Here is a 25,153-nt window from a genome sequence, read left to right on the forward strand (position 1 = left end):
ATACTGTTTGGTGTGAGGCTGAGAGGTTATCGTTTGTGTTTGAGAACAGATTGTGTGTTTGTGGAAATGGAAAACCTCCGTTAATTTGACTAATACATTTAAATTTTACACAACTTTGAATTTCTTTCCCACTTCGTGATGCTACACTGACAGAAGGGGTTTGTGGTTTTCTGTGTGTATACGGGAGATCGTATGCAAAAATATGAAAAGCTCATAAGTGGAAAGCTGCCATCATCTTCTCCCTGCTGCCATTAATTATCACGTTTCCTATATTGCACCATCTCAGCCACACGTCTGCAGACAGATCGCCCTCGTTGACAGTCTGGGTTTGTGGTTCCCAGCATGTGGTCCCGGGTCCTCCGAGGGCCACGATCATAAAGTTTAAATCTCACCTCTTACTTCAATCTTCAATATCGAGCAATGGCAGCAAATAATCACATTTTCCTGACTGTGTATTTGTCATCTCCCAGTGTCATCACCTCCTATAGCTCAGTGTGAAGCCATGAGACATTCCATACTCGTTTCCAATACTCTGTGTGTGAGTGTGTGTGTGTCTGTGTGTGTGCGTGTATCTGGGGGTTTTAGGCACGGAGAAGAAAAACAGCCTGACAGCTTTAGGTGATTTAATTGGCTGCTCGGTATCAGAGCTGCTGCGGGACGGTGGGTGTGTGACGTGGAGGCAGAGGCAGCGATTGGAGGGCAGGCTGGAATTATAAGGGGAGGGTGAGGACTGAGGACTGAAGCTTCCCCAGGCTGCAGCCGGCCACAGATCTGGCACCGCAGGACAAACACACGTCTCCGGTATACTCGGTCCTCCTCCGCCTCCTCCTTCTCCTCCTCCTGCTCCTCCTCGCATCATGCATCCAGAGAGACAGAGCTCCACCGGCCAGTGACGAGCGTGTGTCCACAGAGCCGAGCGCGTCCACTGACCGTGCGTAAACACACCAGGGCGAGGAGAGACCGTGCGTTGTTCTCCGTTCTCCTGGAAGCCAAAAACAGGCGGGGTCGAAAGTTTCTGGAGGATTTTTTTCACTATAATTATAACTATATTTATTTAAAGAGGAATATTTTTGTTCCTGAGCCACTTTTCACCAAGGACATGGAGTACACGTCATCCCCGAAACCGCAGCTGTCATCCCGGGCAAATGCTTTTTCCATAGCGGCCCTGATGTCCAGCGGGAAGCCGAGCAAGGACAAGGAGACGGAGGAGAGCACCATCAAGCCGCTGGGTAAGGATGGAGGAGGAGTGGAGAAGCTGCAAGTTTGAAGTTTAATTTGTGTTTGATTTGTGCGCAAAAATACACCTGTTTTGTGTGTTTTACGCACAAAATATAAAAATCCAGAGTTTATGAAAGATTCAAGAAGAAAGAAAGAAGAGAAACGGATAAATGTAAAGTACAGTAAGAGGCATGACAAGAGAAGAACATATATATATACAAAATGAGAAATTATAATTAAACCAGGATGAAGGGATGACAGTGAAGTAGAAAGTGAATCTTATTGGACCTTTATTATAAAGTAAATTAATAAATAAAAGTGGTGAACCAATTCTGACAAATGACATGTTGACTCTCAGCCCTTCTTGTGCGTAAATGTTTGAGTTTGAACTAATATAAAACTGACAGCTACAAATGGGCTGTTAAATATAAATTATGTTAAATATTAAATGAACATGTTTATTTTGTTCCAAGAGAAATGAACGTGACTGAGATCCTTCCCTCGTTCTCAGTTTTTCATGTTGGATCATGAGTTTTAGAGAAAATAAATTAAATGTCTCACTTCACTTGAGGGGACGTTGGAAGAAAAGATATAAGAAAATGTAATTATTATTATTTAATTCATTTGAAGTCAGGTGTCATTTGCAGCTTCTATTCTACAGAGAGAGAAATCCAGACGAGATGGGTTAATTTGTTAATTAGTCTCTTACCATTCTGAAAAACAAGTTGTCAGACCGATTTTCGTTTATTTCGTAATTTAAATACAATTGTAAAATTAATTTAGCTTTTGTTTTAGGATAAAACAGCTAAATTCAATTTGTGATATGATGTTTCCAATTTCACACAACAATAAAATCTGACATACAACTCCAGTTATTATTTTAATATTTAGAATCACACTTTTCCTGCCATACGAAATAAAATGAAATAAAATGATGAAATAAAATAAAACGGAATAGCATTTTCTTATTATAGCCTTCATAGTTATATAAGCTCATGTTGACTTTAATTAAATAAACGTTCTAATCTCACTCTGTGTGGTTTCTGTCACATGAAGGAAATTAAAACTTACATTCATTTCTTTTAATAATAATTTAAAACATAACAGAGCAGTTCGTGGAGAAGTCCTCGTGCAACCAGGCTCTGGCGGACCTGTCCTCCCTGGACGCGCACGGCGGCGACTTCAGCGGGAGCGCGCCCTCGGTGTGCACGGAGCCCCTCATCCCCACCAACCCCGGCGTCCCCAGCGAGGAGATGGCCAAGATCTCGTGCACCCTGGAGACCAAGGAGCTGTGGGACAAATTCCACGAGCTGGGAACCGAGATGATCATCACCAAGTCCGGAAGGTCTGCATTTATTAAAAAACATATATTTATGATATACCATATAGTCTAATTTCGTAATGCAACAGTAATACTACTACTTATAATACATTAACATGCAATAATGCTTAATTATGTTATAACATGTTCCAGATAAACACAAAAACAGGAAAAATGATTCATCATTGAGCATTTATACTTTTTTCTTTATAGATATAACATTAAAAGTAAAAAAGTTATAATATAAAGTTCCCTGTGGTTTCGTTTCCCCACGCAGAGCATCAGGTCCTTTAGATCCAGCTCCACACTCCTGACCTGAACAGTTCATATAATAATCATATATATATACATGATAAGTCACTTTATGACTGACCCTTGTGTGTGTCAGGTTATTGCTGTGTGTGTTTCACGCTGCACAACGTGGCCTGTGTGTGTTAATGCCCAGTAGAAGCTGGACAATGAGGTGAGTGTTAGTGACCTGAGGCTGTTTGTAATCTGCAGCTGAACACGTCGCCCTCATGAGGAGCTGCTCACTGCCTCGTTAGGTGCAGGGGTGTCAAAAATGAATAAGAATAATGATCAGAAGTTATTTACAATCAATTCAACTGGAAAAAGCTGCAAAACCAAACAGATATAGAGATTTGACAGACATTTCGTTCGAGCTCAGTATTTAAAAACCCTGCATGACAGTGGATGAAGTTATTTATACATGAATCATATAATACTAATAAGAAATGTATTGATGCATGTATAGTTGTATTAATAGTATAATAACTGACTGATCTGTCTGTTGCTCACCAGGAGGATGTTCCCCACCATCCGGGTCTCTTTCTCCGGGGTGGACCAGGACTCGAAGTACATCGTGTTGATGGACATTGTCCCGGTGGACAACAAGCGGTACCGGTACGCCTACCACCGCTCCTCCTGGCTGGTGGCCGGCAAGGCCGACCCTCCTCTGCCCGCCAGGTAGCGTGGCTCCCCGGCTCTCACCCCCCGTCCTCCGGGGACACTCACACACCTCACCGACGATCCTTTCTGACAGTGTTAATCACATTATAGCCTTTTTAATGTCTTTCTTTTCAATAATTTGAAGTGATATCAAACCCACTCGCGTAACGATCTACATTAAGTTATTAAATACAGAAATAATTAATCATTTGTTAGGCATCAGGCGCTAAAATTCATGAATTCAAAGTAAAAGAAAACATTTAAAAAACAATCAAAAACGGCCTAAATTGCATAAACAATAAAAGACCAATAATTATAATGACATTTGCTATAGTGACTTCTGTTTGAGTTGGTTTATTTGTTCAAAAATTACCGTAAATCACTGGTACACGTGGACTAAAGCTGTCCCGTATTTAATTGATGTATGAGTCTAATATTTTATTATTATTAATTCCCTGCATTTTGTTGTACATATTGAAAAAGCCCAATATAAAAAATAACCCATATAGAAATGAATGGTTGTAATAATAACAATTATAATTTTAATAATAATAATAAAGATTATTTTAGGGTGGAGATTGGACGCCGCTGCTTAGCCACCTTTAAGTGGCCCGTTCACATGTGAGCGTTGATTGGGTAATGTAAGGTCTCAGCCAATCAGGTGTGAGCTCCAGAATAACGCGAGTTCCCGTTCCTCTCTCCTCCGGTGCAGGCTGTACGTGCACCCGGACTCCCCGTTCACCGGAGAGCAGCTGATGAAGCAGATGGTTTCCTTCGAGAAGGTGAAGCTGACGAACAACGAGCTGGACCAACACGGACACGTGAGCACGCGCCTCTTTGTTCCTCTCGAGTCTGCGCAGAAAAAGAAAATCACACGTTAACCGAGCGAATTAAAGGAGTTAGCTGTTAGCTGCAGGCTTTAAGCTAGCTGCTTCCAACTGAAGCTAATGTCCTTTACAAAGTAAGATAACATGTAAACACACTGACATGTCAACAACATTCAATTTAACACATCTGCATCTGAAAGGACTCAATTTAAAATGTGTGCAGGACTTTGAGTCTGGACCTGGTTCTGTGCAGGTTGCATGTAAAATATATTATAATTTTGTATTCTATATATGTGTGTGTGTATATGTTTATGATGCATATATGGAGTTTGCATGAAGAAGCTTCGTCTCTGTCAGGTTTAAAGTGTGGGATGATAATTACTCGTCTGACTGGAGCAAATTGCTCCTTTAATCCTTCTTTCACTGACAAGAACAAACAGGCAACAGATTTAGTGTTAACTTCAGGTGTGTGTGTGTGCGTGCGTGTGTGTGTGTGTGTGTGTGTGTGTGTGTGTGTGTATCTGTGTGTGTGTGTGTGTGGGTGGGTGGGTGGGTGTTTCAGTCCAAAAATAACTCACTGAGATTATTTACAAAGCTGTAACCAAAGCACCAGAACTTGACTGTCCTTTATAAACTATTCAAATGAGTTTTATTATATTTGTTTAGGTTTTACTTTGTTAGTCACAAACATATTTTATATATTTGTAATCCTTAACTTTTAGCTGTTTAGTGATACATAGACATGTCCTGGTAGAGCAGACTTGTACATCTAAGCTGTTACAAATATTGTATTTTTTACTAAAAAAACATTTCAATACCACCTGTATTTTAATTTTTTAATCTCCCTATTAAATTTGTTCCTATTAAATTAATATAGGTATTGTAAAATACACCAATTCCTGTTTTAACTGAATCATAATTTAATAAATGAAAAAGGAAGATGATTTTTTTTATTGTATCCTAAATAATCTTAAAAAGTACTTCAGTGGACTTATCATTTAGAAAAACAAGTAGAATCAATTAATTTATAAAGATAAAAGGCAGTTACCTTTCTCTTTGTATAATAAACACTTGATTTTATTATAACTCATTATTTTGTAGTGTAATGCTGCAGACACACACCCACACACACACACACACACAAAAAACACATACACATACACATACACATACAGATAGATCACAGATCATCCGCAGTATTAAAACAGCTGGATTTATTTGTGTGTGTGTGTGTGTGTGTGTATGTGTGTAACATCTGTATTTTACTCATTTACCGCCCTCAGTGGCGCAGGAAGATAAATATGAAGTTTCCTGGGCTGCAGCCAAACAGCAACAGTCACGGAGGGAAATTCTCAAAGCTGCTGTGTTAACAACTTTATCTCTTCACGCTCGGTCTTTTTTTATTCCTTTGTTTTTACTCTCATCTCTTTATTACTCGTCTGTCTGCACCGAACCTCTGTGTCTCTCCGTCGTTATGTTTTTCTTTGTGCGTCTCCACCTTCGTCGGCACTCCCTCTCTCTTTTTAATCTGATAAATCTGGAGGATTTTAATTTCCAGAATAAACACAGAGCTTCACAAAGTGAGAAGCAGATGAGAGATGAGACATACTTTTGACAGGCTGAGTGTAAAACTTGAAATGTGCCAATGTAATTGCTCTATACTTATTTAGATATGAATTCATAATATAATAATTATTACTTTGTTTTTATATACGCTTTGGTAATCGACAACATTTAATGTATTTAGAAAATACAAAAGAAATAACCTGTTCTTCATCAGCTTTTACCCAAATCTACACGTCTCATCCATATTTGATTAAAAGCAGATATTGAAAGTTGATCTCGACATTATTATTGATTTATAAAAGCTTTGTAGAAACTACCTGCGACAATTGTCCCCCAGTGACCTTAACTTTAATTCCAATTATTATTTTGATAGATAAATTGGACTCAGCTGCAGAATGTTTTCCATAATTAGACATAAGTTTATTGGACTAATTTCCATTCCAGACAGAAAACCTTCTTTTTGATTCCCTTTGTTTTTCCTGAACCGTTTCCTTCCATCACTGATTGTCGTCGTTGTGTTTTGCAGATCATCCTGAACTCGATGCACAAGTACCAGCCCCGAGTCCACATCATCAAGAAGAAGGAGCACACGGCCTCGCTGCTCAACCTCAAGTCCGAGGAGTTCCGCACCTTCGTCTTCGTGGAAACCGTCTTCACCGCTGTCACAGCCTATCAGAACCAGCTGGTGAGTGATTGACAGCTGTCGTGCACCAGTGTTCCTCCTCTGGGCTTTGATCAAACTGCTGAACTGAATCACTGAAATTACCGTTTAGTGGCTTTTGTGCAGCTTTTGATTGTCCCACAGAGAGTTTGATATTAACAAATGTAAAAAAGCATAAATATTTAACATATTTAATTTCTTGGGAATACTGCAGCTGAGGTTTAAGAAGTTAAAGTTTAAATAACTTGAATTTACAAGATCAACGAGCTCTAAAATGATCTTTAATCACAACAGTCTCATGTGTTATGTCAAATGTTCCCTCGAGGCCTCACTCAGCGTCTCACAGCCCCTGAAGGCTTCATCTCATCATTTAATATCTGAGACGAAAGCAACAAATAAAGTTCTAGTTCCAGTTCAGAATCTAAAATAGATTTAAATCAACACTTTGAATATTCAGTATCTAATCTATTTAGTTTAATTACGACTTTATCGCTTTTGTAAGAATGAGGTTGAGAAAACAATTTGTCCCCCCCCCCGGTGTCCCCCAGGACGTTCTGCACCACAGGAGGAGGAATAATTAACTAATTAGAGTAATTAATAGACTATTAACAGCTTTGAATCCCAAAGAAAAGCAGCTGTTAAATAAGAGAGAGTGAAATATCAGAGAACGATGAATTTAACTCTTTTATTCTTTTCTTTTTTTTTAACCAGATAACCAAACTGAAGATTGACAGCAACCCGTTCGCCAAAGGTTTCCGGGACTCGTCGCGGCTGACGGACATGGAGAGGTACAGGGGATTCTGGGTCCTGCACTGTTTGTTTACCTCTGAGTCGATAAGATACAGAGAGAGGGAGGAGTGTGTGTCTTTATGTGTGTGTGTGTGTGTGTGTGTGTTGTTCATTAGTAAACCTAGAAGCTTCATTGTTTATTTATCTCTGCTTGTGTCAATATGAAAACAGATAATCTTCGTCCCATGTAAGAAGATTCATTATCTGATTCCAAATTCCTCCCATTTTCCTTCTCTTGTTTGTACATTTATCTACTCTCCTTCATTTATAATTTTCCTTTCTATCCTTTCTTTCATTCATCTCCCTTTTCTTATTCCTCGTCCATTCCTTTCAGGTCTTTCCTTGTTTTCTCTTTCTAGTTTTTTGTCTTTCCTTCTTCGTTGATAAGTAATTTCTGTCCTTCTTTCCTTATTTATTCAAATCTTCATCATTTCTTTTTTACTTGTCTTTCCTTACATTGTAATTTTATTTTTTCTGTCATCTGTTTTTCATACTGTCCTTCTCACTTTTCTTTTCTTCATTTCAATTGTTTCTGTTTTTCTATATTTCCTCTGTAGTCTTTCCTTTTTTTTTTTTACTTCTCTTTGTTCTTTTTTTATTGTAACCACCCGTTTTTCTTTAGAAATATTTCTTTGTTATTTATTCTATTCTTTATTTGACCTTTCTCTTTCCCTCCTTCCTTGTCACTCACTTTCGTGTCTTCTCTAGATTTTCATGATTCATGCTTTTCATAGTTCTCTCTTGTTTTCTTCTTCCTCTCATTTATTTCTCCCTCCTCGTTCCTTCTCTTCATCTTCTACTCTCGCCTCCGTCGTCTTTTCTTCTCGTTACATTCTCAATTTGAATGTACTGTTTTGTGCATGAAGGAGACGAGTCAGTGCAAGTTCATTCACACACACACAGACAGACACACACACACACACACACACTCTTACAGTTACGAAGCCCCCTCCAGAGGATTTTAATGGACGCTGCCAAGACACACACTTCTCTTAATCCCTGATTCCGGCACAACAGCCAAAATCAGCTGACAAAATCAAACCATCTGCTCGTTTCACTCAATCAAACATCTCGAACAGAGACCGCTGCCCCCCCTCCTCACCACACACACACACACACACACACACACTCTCCTCCCTCCTTCTTCTCCTCTGTCTTTCTCTTTTTGAGGGCTGTGAATTAGACCTGATCAATTGATCTTCAGGGAGCTGCAGAAATCACATTAGTCTGGAGTCGGCCACTGCACTAAAACACACTGTAATTCAATTGGCTGCAGTGACTGATTGAAACCAGCATGCCCCGCCTCCCCCCCCTCCCCTGCCCCCGGCTCCCTGCAGCCCTGCTGTGCATTGTGGGAGTTTGCTGTGGCCTCTGGGCCGGAGGGGCCCGACGCTGATAAAAACACACACATTTGTACTCCTCTGCTGACAGATATTGCACTTTCCTAACCTAATTGGAGGGTGGGGGGGCTGCTAATGTGGACGCATGGCTCTCATGATGCAGACCACTTGCCTGTCCTCCCACACAAACACACACACACACACTACAACTGCCCCACAACAATTTGTGTCACTGTGTTTGAGAAGTGCTGTCTGACAAGTCTCAAATGAGCTAATGCACTTTGTGTTAGAGACCACACACACACACATGGCAAAATCTACATGTACCATCAACACAAACCAGTGAAGAAGAATAGACACAGTGGACGCACACATGTACTCATGAACACTACATGAATGCATGGACACAGAGAAACACAGTAAACGACTCTGGTGTTAGAGTGAAATCTGTTATTACCACAACTTTCATAATATGGGATCCTGAGAAAAATAGTAAAATGTTGAATGTTTAAAACATGTTTTAAAGAATATGAATGAACAAGATGTTTAACAGCTTCTTAAATATGAGACCTTCACAAATGAATTCCTAACTGCTGTGTTGTTAGATTCAGATGAGATCTCCCTAAAGGAGAATTCACAGTGGAAACAAAGGAGATTTATTTTGGGGGCTCTCTCTTCGGTTTTTGCTGCAGGGAAAGTGTTGAGAACCTGATCCACAAGCACTCGTACGCCCGGTCGCCGATCAGGACCTACACCGGGGACGAGGACAACCTGGGTGAGGACATCCACTCCGCACACGCCAGAGGTGAGACACCGTCACAGACACACACATCATGTCAGTGTGTTGCTCAGTTCCTCCTGACGTCCCTGTTCTCAGATCCATTCGATCCTAAATCAAACAGTTTATTATGTTCCCCCTGCAGGTTCAGCGTTCTCCGCCTCAGACAACCTGTCTCTCAGCTCCTGGGTCACCACCACGTCGGGCTTCTCTGGCTTCCAGCACCCACAGTCCCTGTCGGCCATGAGCGCTGGCGCCGGCTCCCTGCCCCACCCCATCCAGGGCTCCCTCCCCCCCTACAGCCGGCTGGGCATGCCGCTGACGCCCAGTGCGCTGGCCGGCACCATGCAGGGCAGCGGGCCGTCCTTCCCCTCCTTCCACATGCCCCGCTACCACCACTACTTCCAGCAGGGGCCCTACGCCGCCATCCAGGGACTGCGCCACTCCTCCACGGTCATGACGCCCTTCGTATGACTCCGTCCTGGGGAGGAGGCGACCGGAACCTCACTCTAGCGTCCAGTGCAACCAGTTCCTCCTCCAGGCCGGCTCATCACTCCTCATCCAGTTTGTATCTTTCCTCCGGTGTTTGTAAATAGTTCACGGCAGCGGGCGAGCGGGCGCTGACACTACGAGGAGGACGTGGCTTCCTGAAGGAGAATCCAGAAGAAGAAACGAGGACTGAAGGAACCCTGAGGAAACACCAGCAGGTTCCAGGGTTTCTTTGACATCTGCAACATCTCACACGAGACAACAAAGGGAGCATGTTTGATCTTGGCCCTTGAAGAACAGTGGATCCTCAATTCAAACCAAAATCTAACAATATCTAGAAGACCACGTCTTCCTCTGAAGACTCAAGGTCTCTACTGGCGACAGGGTCTCCACCCAGCTTTCCACACGGCAGGCTGCTGTGTGATGAACGGTGCAGCCGTCACTTTACTTCCTGGAGAGACTCGTATCTGACGCTGCAGCACGATGGACAGCGGAGTTCAGGCCCGAGTCTGGGAACTCTTCAGCCTATCAGAGAGGCCAGCTCAGCTTTTCTGTGTTTTCTAGAAAGCAGCCATATGTACAGTACAAAGTTAAACACCCCCCACGCTCTGTTCGAAAATACTGTTTGAAAAAAAACACGTTAAAAACACATTGTACAAAGGTGAAAATACTGCATTTACTCATAGGAAAATTCTCACTGTAGAGTGCAAAAAAAAAGAAGAAAATCATAGGACGCATGCTGACGCAGTAGACAAACACACTGGGTGAACTTTATATGGAATATTATGGGATGAATATGTTCACCTGCAACTGGGGGAAAGGATTTTTATTTACTTTCAAGGTTCAGTCAGACCAGCTTTTAAATGTTCTGCAGAAATTGGATCAATGGAATGTTTAGATTTTTTTTACAGGGGCAATTTCACACCGTTACAAACTAAAAAGAATCGAAACCAAAAAAAACAACATTCTGATCTGAAGCAAAAGCCTCCAAAATAAATACTAAAACAATTCATGTGGCTAATCAGCTCCATAACATTTATTCTTCTGCTTTTCGATCATTCTTGAACAAAAATGTTCAATTGTTTAATCATGACAAGAAAATGTCAAAAGGAATTAATAAGGAGACAAGAGATAATACAAAGAAACTACTTCTGGTATCTTCCTGGTCTTTTAGCACGTTAGCCGTTAGCTCACAGCCACAGCAGTTGAACACACACACACACAAACACACACACACACACACACAACTACAACAGGAGTGAAGGATTGTTATTTCAGTTAAAGGTCGAATTCAAATCAACATTCAAAACGAGCAGGAAATTATCCACTTCAATTGATTCTTCAAAATTTGCCATTTTTTGCACCAACATCATGATCTGAGAACAACAAGATGGAAGAAACCGTTTATTGATTAAAAAAGTTAGAGTAAAAAAGAAAACTAAACCGAACTAGAGGAGCTTCTTTGACTGTTTCCCTAAATCAACCAGTTCTCTACTTATTGAAGTGATAGATTTCATAGTTCTGCTCTCTGTTGTGACTGAAACTCAATTCAAGTTCACTAAAACCTCTTTTTTTTATCGTTTTAATTCCATATTTCAAGTGTGTGAAACGGCCCCTGAATGTTTTCACTCTGTTTCCACTGATCTGGAAACAAACGGCTCTGAAATCTCTTCAGGTCTGAACACACAGAAACATTTGAGGTGTGGTTTGTGATCAGCTTCTTCTCTTAACGTTTCCTGTGCCGGCTGTGCACCGCAGCCTTGTGGCCGGTGCTGCCGAGCTGATGCATGGCGGTGGCGTCGGAGCGTCGACAGGGCGTCCACACCTGGAACTAATGGCTCCGTGCTGTTTGGTTTCAAACAGGAGGAGGAGTCCACTCTCACACTCTAGAGCTGCAGCTGAGTTTCAATGTAAAACCGATCACAGGAATTTATTTAGAAATACCTGAGAAATTAGAACAGGCAGAGGTTCCTAGAAACTGGAAAAAGTTAGTTTATGGCCAAAATGTTAATTTAAAAAACCATTAAGATTATTTTTTTTAACTTTAAAATGATCTATAATAATTATTATATTCGATTTGAACAATTTCCTGGAGCTCAAACCACATTTATTCAGACTTGTTCAACAGTCCACGATGCAAAATAACAATACTTCTACATCACTATTAATATTATTTATACAAGAAAAAAGACAACACTGAAACACACATCTGAGAAACTGGACCGAATGCATTTTGGGTATTTTTTGTGTAAAATTTTAATATAAAAAAAATTCTTGATTTTGAAAATGTTAAGAATCAGAAGATAATCCAATAAGCTTTTGTTTCTTTTGCTGTGGATCAAATAACGGATTAGATGTTGAAGGAACCACATCAAAACTCTTTATCTTATATATTTATTAATATTTGATTTTCAAAAATCAGAGAAATATCATTATCGGCCTATAGAATTCAGTTTGGTTTGAGCTTAACCAAAAAACATGAACAAAATTACAGTCAGACTCATTCGACCTGTTCAAGTATTTATCTTCTTCAGCAGCTCTGTTCAGTTTAAATAATGAAATCATTCAGCGTTTCTGTTTCAGAAGGAAATTGTTTTTCATGTTTATGTATAAATTCCTAAAGACCACCTCTAACTGTGGAAGCAGCAGCGTCGGGTTCAGTCAGAGACGTGTGTGCAATGAACAAAGATGTTTTCAGTGCTCGGACGGGATCTCACTCTGTGTAAAAGCTGGTTTCACAAACACTGTAAATGTTCCTGTTTGACTTTTGCCATAGTTTCACATCACAAGACGCTTGTTTGTGTAGAAAATGGACATGAATGTTCTTTGTGATTCATAATAATGTGGAAACAGTTGATTTATTCTCATCTGTGAGTTGAGAAACAAGAGCTTGGATCCTTCTCTCCAGTAGTTTCCATCTTTACACTTGTACAACACAACAACACAACAACACACTTTGCAGCTAACGCACATTCCCGTTTTACCACTGAGAATATTCTCTCTTTCCTTCCTCTTATTTTTTTTTTTACGTTTGTTTCCTCTTATATTCCATATTCTGAATATGACACCGGACGAGATTGTGTTTTTGATGATTTTATTATTTTTTTTGTTTTAAGTGCAATATATTTATTTTGCTGTCTGGAAATAATGTGTAATGTACCATATGCCGCATTAAAAAAAAGTAGTTATTTGTAAACCTTGAGAAATATATATCACCACTCAAACACGTTGAGTTCTTTTTCTTTTCGGGGATGTCGTGTATGTTTCTCCTTCACAGTGAATCACAGGTTGTCAGAAATAAATGAAATCATGAGATGATTTAAAACCTGCAGATGAAACACAGATATTTATTTAGATTTCAACCTTTTCACGGAGCCGGGTTCCGAGTCTCTGTGATAAAAACACTGTCGATTATTCTTCATTCAATTATTGGGATAAAATATTATTAAACATGAAAGAGGCCGGAACAGAAATACCTTTTCATTTTTTATCATTTTCTGTTTCTAAAGCTTCTTCATGTTTTAACTGCAGTAAAATCAAATCGTATAGCAGCACCTAGTGGTCAGCTTTCACATTGCACTGATATACTCTGCCTTGGCTGGTAACTGCATTATATCCAGTTTATTTAAATGTATATGTAAACTAAACCTTTTTAAACCATAAAATGTTATAACATGTTTGTTTATATTAATCTGAAACTTTACAAAACATGACATCAGATGCACAATGAGTCTGAATGATAATAAATCATTTTTCTTTAGTGCAAAATCTGATGTGGTTAATATTTAATTTCAAATTCAGGATTCTGTAGAAGTTCAATCTCTCAGTGAATTATCTGATTCTCAATTTTCACAGACAGAGTCTAATGTACTTTTTCTAAAGTTGCCAATATTAAACAAGGAAAGTTAATGTTTATGGCACATTTTATAAAAAAAGGAGTGTCTTGAAATCATTTAAAAAGCAATACAACACAATACAGAAAGATGGCTAAAGAAAGACATTACATATAAATTAAAAAGTTAAATAGACATTTAGAAACTAAACAAACAGTAACAGTGTGAGAAGCTTCTAGTCTCCAGCAGTGGTTTTAAAGACGTGAGCTTCAGCTGAACCTGCTCTTCTCATGTGAGCAGAATAAAAACTGAACGCTTCTTCTTCATGTTTAGTTTTTTTCTCTGGGTACAGAAAACAGACTCGTCCAGACGACCTGAGGGGCCTGGACGAGTCTGTGACGAAAACAGAAAAACAGAAAAACAGTCAAACACAAATTCATCTTGACCCTTAATCATCGAGTGCATCGTAAAACAAGAGAAGTATTTTGATTTGATCGACAGACAGGAAGAGGAAAGACCAGACAGCCGGACTGACGTGATCCACTTGTTGGTGTGTGTGTGACACTGGGATACACAAAAACCTGTAAAGGCACCAGTACAGTGAATACATAATACAGAGCAGAAATCAAGTTCCTTTAAGTCCCTTTACGTAATAAAATTAATAACCAATACTTTCATTGAATTTAGGTGTTTTCTTGAATTTATATTAGCAACACAAAAGTCGACAGGGTAACGAAACAGGGGTTGATTAAATTATTAATGAAAAGTCACAAATCATTAAAGGTGGAAAAACACAATGATGAAGCCGATCAGTCAAACGTTTCCCTTTAAACCAGTCACAGAAGTGAACATTTCACTTTATACAAATAAATAAATAATCTCATTTAAATGAGCTTATTCCTGATTGGTCGAGCAGAGTCTGTCTCCAGCTGACGTCATCGGCACAAGATGGCCGCCTTCACACCCGCACATATTTTGGCTTCAATTCTGGAGAGTGTGAGGAAGCGGAGACGTGGCGTCCATCTGTATTCACAGTCTGTGGTAAATGGTCACACTTCACTCACACACTGGCTGCACAGGGACGTTTCAGGGTTCAGTATCTTGTCCAAGGACACAGCACGTGGAAAGGGGGGGGGGCGGGGCGGGGGCTGGAATCAAACTACATTCATGTGTCTGTGGACATTAAACCTCAACCATCAAGAAAGATGTAGTCACAAAACTTTACAACTTTACAGCTGCGTAGTTGAATAGTTCTGGGTTCTCGTGTTATAATGTAGTAAAGGTCATGGGTCAGAACGTCACCGTGTGGATGAGCAGCTGCTGAGAGGATCCAGTCCAGTTTTCTCTGGTTTGAAATCCAAAAACAACAAAAACGATTTATTATAACCATGAATCTCTATAGTTCATTAATGAGTTTGTGAGTTTGACGTCTTCAGTAACAGCGACTGGACACAATGACTTGTGTTTGTGCTGCTTTTTGGGATCACAAGTTATTTATCTCAAATTTGTCATCATCTTGATAGAATTATTCCTGCTGTTGTCTTAAAACACACCAAGGTCATTAACTTGATACCAAGATGATAATAAAATAAAAGTTTTCTGTGTTTCCTCGGGATTTGCTGAACTCGTGCTTTTAATATAAATTCCTGATGAAGCAACAAAAAAGTTAGAGAAGGTTAAGAATGACGAAACAAACGATTTTTCCACCGAACACTCTGCAGCCCTGAGGAGTTGATGAATTATTAAGAGCTCTTCCCAGGATGCACCTCTGCATTAGAAGCCATCATGTATCATAACTTACTGTAGATTAGGGCAGCAACGTTTCACATTTACATTTCAGACGCTTTTATCAGCAGCTGATGAATATTTGAACGAATCAAAGAATCTGGAATTTTTAAAAGGAAACATGACGTCAGACTCAGACTCACACACACACAGACACACACACACACACGTACAGTATCGGTTGTGTGGACTTCACTACATGAAAACCCACTCGTGCGCTCCCTCTAAACACAGACACGCTCGTCTATCAGCAGAACCATCACCCGCCACCACAGACGAACTGACGGATCGATGGCTGGACGTTAGTCACCGTTTCACCAGGAAGAAGGCCCCACTTCGGCCCTGATAAGAATCGGTTACATCCTTCGAAAATAAATAAATAAACAAATAAATAACATCCATTGCGGCCGTGATTGGATTAAAGAGAGAAGGGAAGGGCAAGACGAGCCCGTGTGAGGTATGGCCCAACAAATTGGAGCCAACAGTCGGGCCAGAGAGTCCATTTTGGGGCATAATTTACACGGTGAGGAGCATGAGCTGAATCTAATGTCATTTCCATCAATTTTGCATTTTGGCCCTTCTTCCCCCCCCCCCCCCCCGGGCTTTTAGCGGTCGTTTGAATCGTCTGGCGGAGGACAGCCGGCGAGCATTACAATGTCGGGGAGGATATTTAGCGCGGCAGCAGAGTGAGAGGTGCTTCTTTATGGCGTGGTGACTGGCTGCAGGACGGCAGCGCGCGCCCGGTGATGCACCGTCCCCGCAAATGGCCAAGAATATGCTAATGGGGAGGGAGCACCGAATTGCCCCAGACAAGCCACTTAATGGATGTTTTATCTGCAGGTCGAGAGTCTCATCTGCTGCGATCCGTCCTGACAAGACGTGCCAAGTCAAATTTAGCGATAAGGCACTTTTAACAAACAGGCCACAAAGTGCTTCGGGGAGGACAAAGGACACGGACACACACGGGAGTTTGTGGTGAAATGAGAAACCTGTTGGCAAACAATGGGAAATCGTTTTAGAGGAAATACGCCCTGAAAGCAAAGTTGCACCGAGGACGAACGGAGACGACAGGACTTCCTGACGGAGCTCGGAATGATTTCACGTGCTGCCTGCAAACCTCTGGATTTCTGCTTTAGTACAAATCTGCAGAAAGTTTCCAAGACCAGGTTGGACACGAAGGCAGCGGTTCACATTCTGATAGTTAACGTTTTAATAATGAAAATATGATAAAACCTAAAATCAGTGGTGAAAAGTAACTAAATATATTCTTGAAATACAAGAGTGGAGCATTTGTATTTAATACATCTACTCTGATGAAAGATGGACGACATGACGACTCACCAAAGAGAAGCCAAGTCATCTCAGTCACCCCCTGGTGGCTGGCTGCAATAGAGGTCACAACCCCTCCTCCATGTTAGCAGATGGGTTATCAGACAGTTTTTACATTTTCCTGATCTTTGACCTGTAGCCCCGCCCCTGATTCTCCCCGTCAGTCATCAACGACGAGCACCTGAGACCTGAGGCTCCATAAAGCTGCTGTGCACCAGGATCAGGGAGAAGGTCCAACTGGGGAGATGTGGTGGTTTGGGTTTTATCCCAGTGGTTCCTGAGTAACTGCAGGCTCCACGTGATAGAGCAGTAACAACTGGTGCTGCAGTGCATCAGGTGTCACTCGCTCCATCTTCTCCCTGCTCCTCATCAGGCGCCTCCTCCGCGGCCTCGGTGGCAGGTGTCCAGCCCAACTGCCCCCCCCCCCCCCCACAGACAACGAGGCCTGAAGGCCGGGGAGCGAGCCGGCCGCATAACAAGGACTTATTATGATGATGAAATGTCCTACAAGGGCTCAAACACCCTCTTAGAGAATCTCTCCCACAGATAAGGGGAGGCTAACCTCGCCCCAGAGCCGCGGGTAAAATTGAGGGGTGGTGGGGGCCGGGGGGGGGGGGGGGGGATCCTAACCTGATTGGATGGGTGGCTCGGAGGGGGGCGCCCGTAACGAAATCAAATGGCCGTCAAGCCGCTGTCATGCATAATTAATTGGGCCTTCTACGACCAACTACACAAAAATCCATGGTCATTCGATTAGGGGGTTTTGGAGGACTCTCTGAAGTGCATCGCTGTCTGAGCCGCTTCCTCGCTCACCTCCATATCTGTGAGGACAGCGTCGGAGCTCGAACCCAACACTGCTCCAACTGTAGCGTCCAACCGACACGAAGCCCCCCCCCCCCCCCCGCACTTCCATTGAGTTCCTCCTCAAAGCTCAAGGACACGTCGACTCCAGAGACGTGAAAGATCTGCTGACAGCGACTGGAACCTCATCGTGCACAAAGGGGACAACCTGCAGATCTGAGCAGGTGAAGAAAACACATGGTCCCGTCCCCCGTCCACCAAACAGCTGCACTTCACAGAGACACTGTCCTTCCTAATATGTCCCCCAGGAGCCAATTATGAGCCTGTACTACATTTCTGATAAGATTAAGATTCAGTGTGTTTAACAGAGACATTGGAAGTTTGGTTTATTTTACTTGTAAAGGGCCAAATCATGACACAGCGATACCTTACAAAATGATGTAGAAACCCAACTAGCAAACACTTTGACTGCGGATAGATTATAATTTTTAAGATAAGATTAATTGAGAATATAAAAACAGGGATATTTCATGACTGTGGGACCCCCAGACTCACAAGATACCACCACCCATATCCAGGAGGTTTGGACTTATTAGTTCAGTGGGAGGAGGCGGAGATGTGACATCTTATCTGCTACATGACAAACCATGAAATGCAGGTTTTAAAATAGTAAACAGTGTATTTCCTTTTTTAATCTCCCTATAATAACATTTTATCTGTTTACTTTAATTTTACTTGAGGTGTTTTTAGTCTATTTTAATGTAGGATATTTAACTTTCTCTAAATGAAACATTCTGTAACTCGCTTTTTGTAAAACATATTTTCTTAGTATTAATGCTTTGATAATTGAACTCATTACAGATAATTAAAAATATTAAAGCTATGGTCATCCAAGTTTTTTAATTAGAAAATGTTTAAATCCTTCACACCCACAATAAGGTACCAATCTGAAGGAACCGTAAGATCTGTTAGTGAATGGCGCCACCTGCAGGACATTAGACAAACTACAGCACAGGAAGTAAAACACGACAAACAAAGTTTAAACTGCAGCAAGATTTTTTATTCAAAAAGCATATATTGAGGAATTAAAGATGCATATACTTACATGTGTAAATATATTAAGTGGGAAAACAATGTGCTTCAGTAGCTGCAATGTCTAGAAGCACATCGAGTGCATACATGAAAACGTCTTTAACAGATGTGGTTTCACGATTTATTAAAGACAAACATCTCCTCACGGTTTAAAATGGAAGACATCTCCCTCCAGCGTCTCTCTCCATCATCACGTCCCATTTAACTCATGATCAATGACAGAAAAGAAAAACTGAAGCATTTAGTCCGAAAAACACAGCTTGATATTTGTTTTTATTTAAATGTTCACGTGTTCCACTGAACTCCTGCAGAGCTCACACAGCATCCGCTCTCCAGAGTCGTTGTTTTAAAGTATATCCGTCCGTGTGTCGGCAGCAGGTAGAAGGTTTGTAGTGGAGCAGCTGGAGTCGTGTCAGGTGTCCGGGGACAGAAGGGTGTGTAACCGCTTTCAACCACTAGGTGTTTTTGAGGAAATGGGAAATTGAGGACCATAGAGGGGAAGGTGGGAACTGCTGTAGAGCGACGCCTGCTGGCAGGAGGAAGAGGGGGTCTACCTAGTTGGCCGGTTGGGGCCGTCCCTCTGGGATGAGCGAGGTGAAGAAGGTGCTGATGAAGGACCACATGGTGGTGAGGAAGCCTGGCTCAGGGAGAGCAGGAGCAGCAGCTTCACCACCGGCAGCGGCCTGGTCCTCAGGGCCGCCGCCTCCTTCCTCACCGCTGTCATCGTCCTCCACCCCCTCGTCCATCAGACGTTCCTGCGACACACATGGACAGAGAGAGACAGGGTTAGAGACACACACACTTTTTACAACTTCTTAGCACTGCTTGATTGTGTTTTTTTTTGTACTCTAAACTTTAGTCTGACACTAAAGTAATGTGTTAGTTCTGTTGTTTGATTGTCTCAGTGCAGACTCACATCCTTATCTCCTCAAAGCAAAGGAGGTAAATATAGTAGCACAGGATTAAACTGCAGTTACAAGGTGTCCTGTGTATTCTGCATATTTTGAAGATGGTCAGATAAATCAAAGACAAATCTGACACTGCATCAGAGCTAAAACAATATTCTGATGCAATTAATAAGCTTGTGTTTTTGTCATGTTGCAGCAAAGTTTTAACAGACAAATCTTAGAATATTTACACTGATCTGATTAATTAACCATCTTTTCTAGTTGTGTAAATATTCAAAACCTTATTAGTTTTGAAGATGAGTTTAAAACCTGCAAACATTCTCCAACTCACCATTTCCTGAATGTCCGGATTTCTCTCTGCTTCCTGCTGAGGAGCCTCCGGCCTGTCTCCTCCTCCGAGGTTCTGCTGCTCGGGCCTGAAGGGAAACCAACCGGCCTGGTGCCTAAACAACACACAAACAAACACACAAACAAACACCAGGGTTCAAAGTTCTGTAAAGAGACGACTTTACTTTGGTAAAGACACAGAACCAGACTCACAGGTAGACCAGAAGCATGGCGCCGATCACCATAACGAAGCGGCTAAATGAAGAGTAGAAGTAGACGATGCTGAGCAGGACGCCAGCGCGAGACACGGTGTACAACCAGTCCAGCCAATCGCGGTTCAGCTCGTCATCGTTTAGCACCGCGCCGCCCTGCGCGTTCATCTGGATGTTGGGGTTGGCGGGCTGGTTCTCCGGTAGAGGGTTGGGGGCGGGGTTAGGTCCCAGCGGCGGCTGCACGGCCTCGTTGGGCTGAGCGGCCGCATGGGGCACGGGCGAGGGGGAGGGGGGAGGGGGGTCGCTGGGAGGCTGAGAGGCAGCGACTGCAGCTTGGCTGAGAAGACGAGGTGAGGAAGAGGAAGAGACAGAAACAGAGAACAGGTCCATTAACTGCTTCTCTGTGATTTAAAGGGAATCGTTCAATATTCATCAGTGTAACTTACTACTGCATGTAGTACTGGCGAGCGTACATCTGCTGCCACCACAACACCTGCATGGGCATGTACATCGGGTGGGGGGGCATGTTGGCAGGGAAGCCTCCTTGAAAAGGAACCTGAGCTCCGTCTGGCCTGGAGGAGAACATCAATAATGAACAAGATGCACAAACAACAACTATGAACAGAGCTCCTTTACTCTACAAATTAAAAACTTGTTTTATCATTAAATCTAAACTATGACTGAAACATCAATTGATATGATAGCTTACATATCTTGTGTGTTGAGTTATCAGAGAGTGTCTTACCACTGAGGGACACCGGGGGGGCCCTGAGGGTTGAACTGGGGGAAGCCGCCGCGATACCTCAGTCCGTCATCACTCCCAGGGGGAGGGGGGGATGAGGAGGAGGGGGCTGGCTGACTGTCCTGATTGGGCGTGGTGGCGGCGGAGGCGGAGCCGGCACTGCCTAAATTCTGAGTGACGAGATAGATAAAAAAAACAAGAACCCTCACCAGCGTGTCGGAAACAGAATATTTTATAATGTATAATAATTTTGATTTACAGTTATTAAGAATAAAGTTTATGGTTAAAATGTAAAATATTAAACCTTAATGATATAGACATCATAGAAGTTGTTTAAAAACTCAATATTGTTCAGGCTCTCCTCTTTATTATGTCTTCTTCAGGGTTTAGTTGTGTATAAACGCTGATGCCACTAAATAGGAACAGCTACATCCTCAAAGTGGCTCAGCAGCTCCTCTAAATGTTGACAAAGTCGAACAAAGCCCCATTCCAGTGTGTTTTCAGCCTCCCTGTGTCCTGTAATGAGGCTCAGCTCCATCAATAGAGCTGTCACACACACACACAGACTGTTGGAGGCCTTTATGAAAGAGGAGGATGTGGGTCTACTCACGCTGGAGTCAGGAGCAGGAGAGCTGGCCGTGGGGGGGCTGCGAGGCATGGGCGAGCTTGGGGGACTGTAGGAGGCGCACACTAGGTGCATCATGTGGTGTCCCTCCTGCTGTGGGTCGATAAGTTCAGGACACGAGCCGGAGTGGAGGTGGGAGGAGGACGAGGAGGAGGTGAGGGCAGAGAGACAAAACCAGAACAGAGAGGGAGAGGGTTAGTGTGGAAATCACCAGAACTCAGACACACAGCCGCCCTTTGTTGATTGTGGATCAGCTATTGTTTCCCTGCTCCAGCTCCTGAACATGTTCACAGACACAGAGAAGCAGGGCGGCCAAACTAAACTGTATCTGTGTGAAAGGTTGTGCATCATCGGTCGTCACCTTTCTGAGCACATCTTTGAGCTGCAGGTGGTCATGGAGGAGTCTTCCTGAGTACACCAGCCTCTGGTCCTTGGACGGCTACAACACAAACAGCAACACATGGAGGGACATGAGAAGTGGGAAGACAAATGTGTCCTCATCGAATCATTAAAACACACAAACAGTGACTTTTTTGTTTTACCATGACTTTATAAATATGTACTGTGTGTTTCTATGTGACGTTTTAAATCTGATATGTAATCTAGTAGCTCTTGGTCAGACGTAAACACAAACACTGGGTGGAAGTGATACTGCTCCGGGCCCGGGAGCAAACCAGGGTCTGGAGCTAAAATTAACCCCTGAAATCCTTGGAAGTGTTTATCGGGCTGAGTGAGTCGACTGGAGCCGGGTCATCAGCTGAGAGGAGTTCGATCTGTCCCTGAACCGGTTTCACTCCCGTCCCAGCGGCTCGGCTCATTGATGTTAATGTCGGGTATGAGACTGGAATCATACCATCATCTAATCTCACATTTAAATTGATATGTAAATATATATACAATATCCACACCCACTGAGCCAACTCCCTGTGCTGATGAGGATAATGTGACGGTGACTATTTGCTCAACAGCTGCTTTCAGGGTCAAAGAATGTTGAACCTCAACAACAAACATGTTTTGAGGAAACACAGCTCACAGCAGAACTCCCTTCATAAACACATCCTCTCATGTTAGTTATCTCCACCTAGAGCTATAGGGGAGGAGGACTTTGTTTTATAGTATGAAATCTAATGTAACTTCACACTTTTTGGATTAGATTAGACTATATTGATTAGATTTGATGAGAGATTTTTTCTTGTGGTTTATATGTTTGAAATTTGAGAAGTAGAAACAAACATATAAACTCAATATCCTATCTTTAAATGTGTAGCACCATCTATTTTATATGGACAATGTAGGAGTGTAATTGTGTTGTGAACAAACCAACACAATGAACCTGTTAACGCGTAATTACACAGGATGAACACTTCTGTATTTTATTCATCACATGACGGGAACATACAAAGCAGATTTACGAGCATTAGGAAGTTATACTGGATTAAGGATTATACTGCAGGAGTGGAGAGTCAAGTTTTTAATACCCACACTTTAAAATATTTTACTATGTTGAAACTGACATAACTTTAGTCCATTAAAAGTCCAAGACTACACTAGAGCATCTATCAACCCGACAGAGATTTGAGTTATCACCCCTCAAAAAATAATTATTCAATGTGTCATGTTGGGTTCCTTGTTTCAAAGAGCTCCGGTTGGTTTCTAACTGAATATTTCAATCTTTTAGAAAACTGTCAGGGTTGAGTAATTATTAAAACAAAAATTTAATAATTAAAGTAAATTCATCCTCAAAGCCGAACAGACACCAGAGAAAACCATCAGGAGCCCGGGACTCACCGGTCTGCTGGGGTACACGTTGGAGATGTGACTCTTCAGCCTCTCCACGGTCCAGTTGAGGAAGCAGTTAATGGTCTGGTCACCACACTTCTGGTTGGGGGCCTTCAGGACCAGGGTCACAGGACTATCAACTGCCCCAGAGTCCATGGCTCATATTACTAGCAGGGCGGGGCTCTGAAAAACCTGAGCTCCGGAGAGCTTTGTGGCACGTCTCAGGACTCACCTGAGGAGAAAATGTCCCTCAAATCTTCTCCATTCTGGCCCCACAAATAAAAACACCTACAACAGTCCCTATCGTACCTGAGGGGCGGAGTTCCCCCTCTACAACCTCTGCTCCATCTGCAGAGCTGCGCTGGTTTTAAATTCAATCAAAGCTTCTGTGGCCACAGCTCCTGGATTTCTGGAGGAAAAAGAAGAAGAACGTGAGTGTCCTTGCTACGAGAGAAGGTTAATATGTTTTTATATTTAGTACTATGTTGTAGCAAAGTTAATATAGAAAGCACAATTATTATTGTGTCATATCAAATGATTATGGCTATTTTTCACAATTTTCTGATGTGACAAACAGTCATGTGATCAATTAATCGTTTGTGCCCATTTTAAAGCAAATATGTAAAATGTTTGTGGTGTTTTGCACTTTAATTCAAGTCTTACGCTGTAGTAAACAGAATATATGCATATATAAGTTTGAAAACAATGTGTAAGGCTTTAAGAAATGATCAGGGTCATTTTCCATTATTTTTACAAAACAAATAACTCATCGATACATCATTTATGTCTATTTTGGAGGAAAAATACCCAAAAAATTGTAAATACTTTCCTCCAGTCTTGCACAGTAATAAACAGAATAGATTGGTGTTATGGACAATACAGTATACTTTCTATTTACTGTTAAATGTCTTCATAGAGTCTTAAGGGTTAATTAATATAATTAATAATTAATAAGCAACTTTCTCACTAATTTCTGACTTTTAAAACTCCAGACAACTCATGAACTAGTTGAGAAGGACCCTGAGAACAGCAGCCTCACACAGTCAGATGGTTCCTGACGGTCACGTCTGAGTGATGTGATGATGAGTGGAAGGTGGAGGAAGGTGGAGGCAGCAGCTGAGGTCCTGACACCTGCCCTGTTGCATCATGTTCACAGTTCACCACCAAAACAACTAACTACCTCCACATCACCACGAGTCAGGCTAAACCAGGAGGCGTCACCGTTAACTAGCCTAACGAGTCCGTTAACCAGCACAGTCCCCACGTTCACACACCGACACATCCACCGTGTCCAGCCCGGGTTAAAGACAGCTCCTGCCCCGGTCTGTTTATACTCTGACCCCGGTCCCATGGACCCACGGTAGCAGAGTTAGCTCCTCGGCTAACGCTAGCTAGCTTCTGCAGGGGTTCGCTAAGCCAAGGTCCGGACAGACGGACCGTGTCCGCGGTGACAACACGTCCATCGGCCCGCCTGAGCGGACTGACCCCGGGTTCTCACCTCAAATGCGGGTTCAATCCGCTGCTGAGGCGGTTTCACTCTGGTCCCGTCGACCCGCTGGTGCTCGGCTCCTCCGTCCTGTTGTTGTAAATGTCGGGCAGTGAGGGGCAGCAGCTGGCAGAGGCACTTCCGGTCTCTACAGAAGCTGCCACTGGTGTGTTAAGGCAGCTGCCTTTGATGTCACAATGTTCAATGCGGTAGAGGCAGATTCCATGGGGGGAAGTGTGATTCCAAGTTTCAGTTCAAAGACACAAAACAAAGGCAAAGCATTTACAGCATTTGAGC

At 42.3% G+C, this 25,153-nt stretch overlaps 2 protein-coding genes across 4 annotated transcripts; one reads left to right on the forward strand and one right to left on the reverse strand.

Moving 5' to 3' along the window:
* The first annotated feature begins 1,099 nt into the window (after window positions 1–1,099).
* On the forward strand, window positions 1,100–9,922 carry tbx20 (T-box transcription factor 20). 2 transcript variants are annotated; one of them, XM_053433041.1, is made up of 8 exons: window positions 1,100–1,229; window positions 2,326–2,563; window positions 3,341–3,505; window positions 4,200–4,308; window positions 6,407–6,565; window positions 7,253–7,359; window positions 9,363–9,475; window positions 9,594–9,922. In XM_053433041.1, exons 1-8 carry the CDS (start codon window positions 1,100–1,102, stop codon window positions 9,920–9,922), a joined length of 1,350 nt encoding a protein of 449 aa, XP_053289016.1. The 2 variants fall into 2 exon arrangements, with proteins under 2 accessions (XP_053289016.1, XP_053289017.1); XM_053433042.1 differs by having other exon boundaries at window positions 7,253–7,329.
* Window positions 9,923–18,723: 8,801 nt separating this feature from the next.
* herpud2 (HERPUD family member 2) lies at window positions 18,724–25,109 on the reverse strand. Of its 2 annotated transcripts, XM_053432308.1 has the most exons (10): window positions 24,869–25,109; window positions 23,680–23,779; window positions 23,380–23,602; window positions 21,953–22,030; window positions 21,577–21,684; window positions 20,970–21,136; window positions 20,671–20,796; window positions 20,226–20,561; window positions 20,017–20,128; window positions 18,724–19,532 (listed from the first exon to the last, which is right to left on the reverse strand). In XM_053432308.1, exons 3-10 carry the CDS (start codon window positions 23,524–23,526, stop codon window positions 19,332–19,334), a joined length of 1,275 nt encoding a protein of 424 aa, XP_053288283.1. In that variant the 5' UTR covers window positions 23,527–23,602; window positions 23,680–23,779; window positions 24,869–25,109; the 3' UTR covers window positions 18,724–19,331. The 2 variants fall into 2 exon arrangements, with proteins under 2 accessions (XP_053288283.1, XP_053288282.1); XM_053432307.1 differs by having other exon boundaries at window positions 23,380–23,779; window positions 24,869–25,099.
* Between the last annotated feature and the right edge of the window lie 44 nt (window positions 25,110–25,153).

This window comes from Pleuronectes platessa, chromosome 10 (assembly GCF_947347685.1).
Source record: "Pleuronectes platessa chromosome 10, fPlePla1.1, whole genome shotgun sequence".
NCBI lineage: Eukaryota > Metazoa > Chordata > Actinopteri > Pleuronectiformes > Pleuronectidae > Pleuronectes > Pleuronectes platessa.

Excerpts from the sequence above, each read along its gene's own strand:
- tbx20 (XM_053433041.1), top strand. The coding sequence starts at position 1,100 with ATGGAGTACACGTCATCCCCGAAACCGCAGCTGTCATCCCGGGCAAAT. Across the intron at positions 2,564-3,340 it reads ATCATCACCAAGTCCGGAAG|GAGGATGTTCCCCACCATCC; the intron begins GTCTGCATTTAT and ends GTTGCTCACCAG. Across the intron at positions 3,506-4,199 it reads GACCCTCCTCTGCCCGCCAG|GCTGTACGTGCACCCGGACT; the intron begins GTAGCGTGGCTC and ends CCTCCGGTGCAG.
- herpud2 (XM_053432308.1), bottom strand. The coding sequence starts at position 23,526 with ATGGACTCTGGGGCAGTTGATAGTCCTGTGACCCTGGTCCTGAAGGCC. Across the intron at positions 21,685-21,952 it reads TCAAAGATGTGCTCAGAAAG|CAGGAGGGACACCACATGAT; the intron begins GTGACGACCGAT and ends ATCGACCCACAG. Across the intron at positions 20,797-20,969 it reads CCCCCCGGTGTCCCTCAGTG|GCCAGACGGAGCTCAGGTTC; the intron begins GTAAGACACTCT and ends GTTCTCCTCCAG.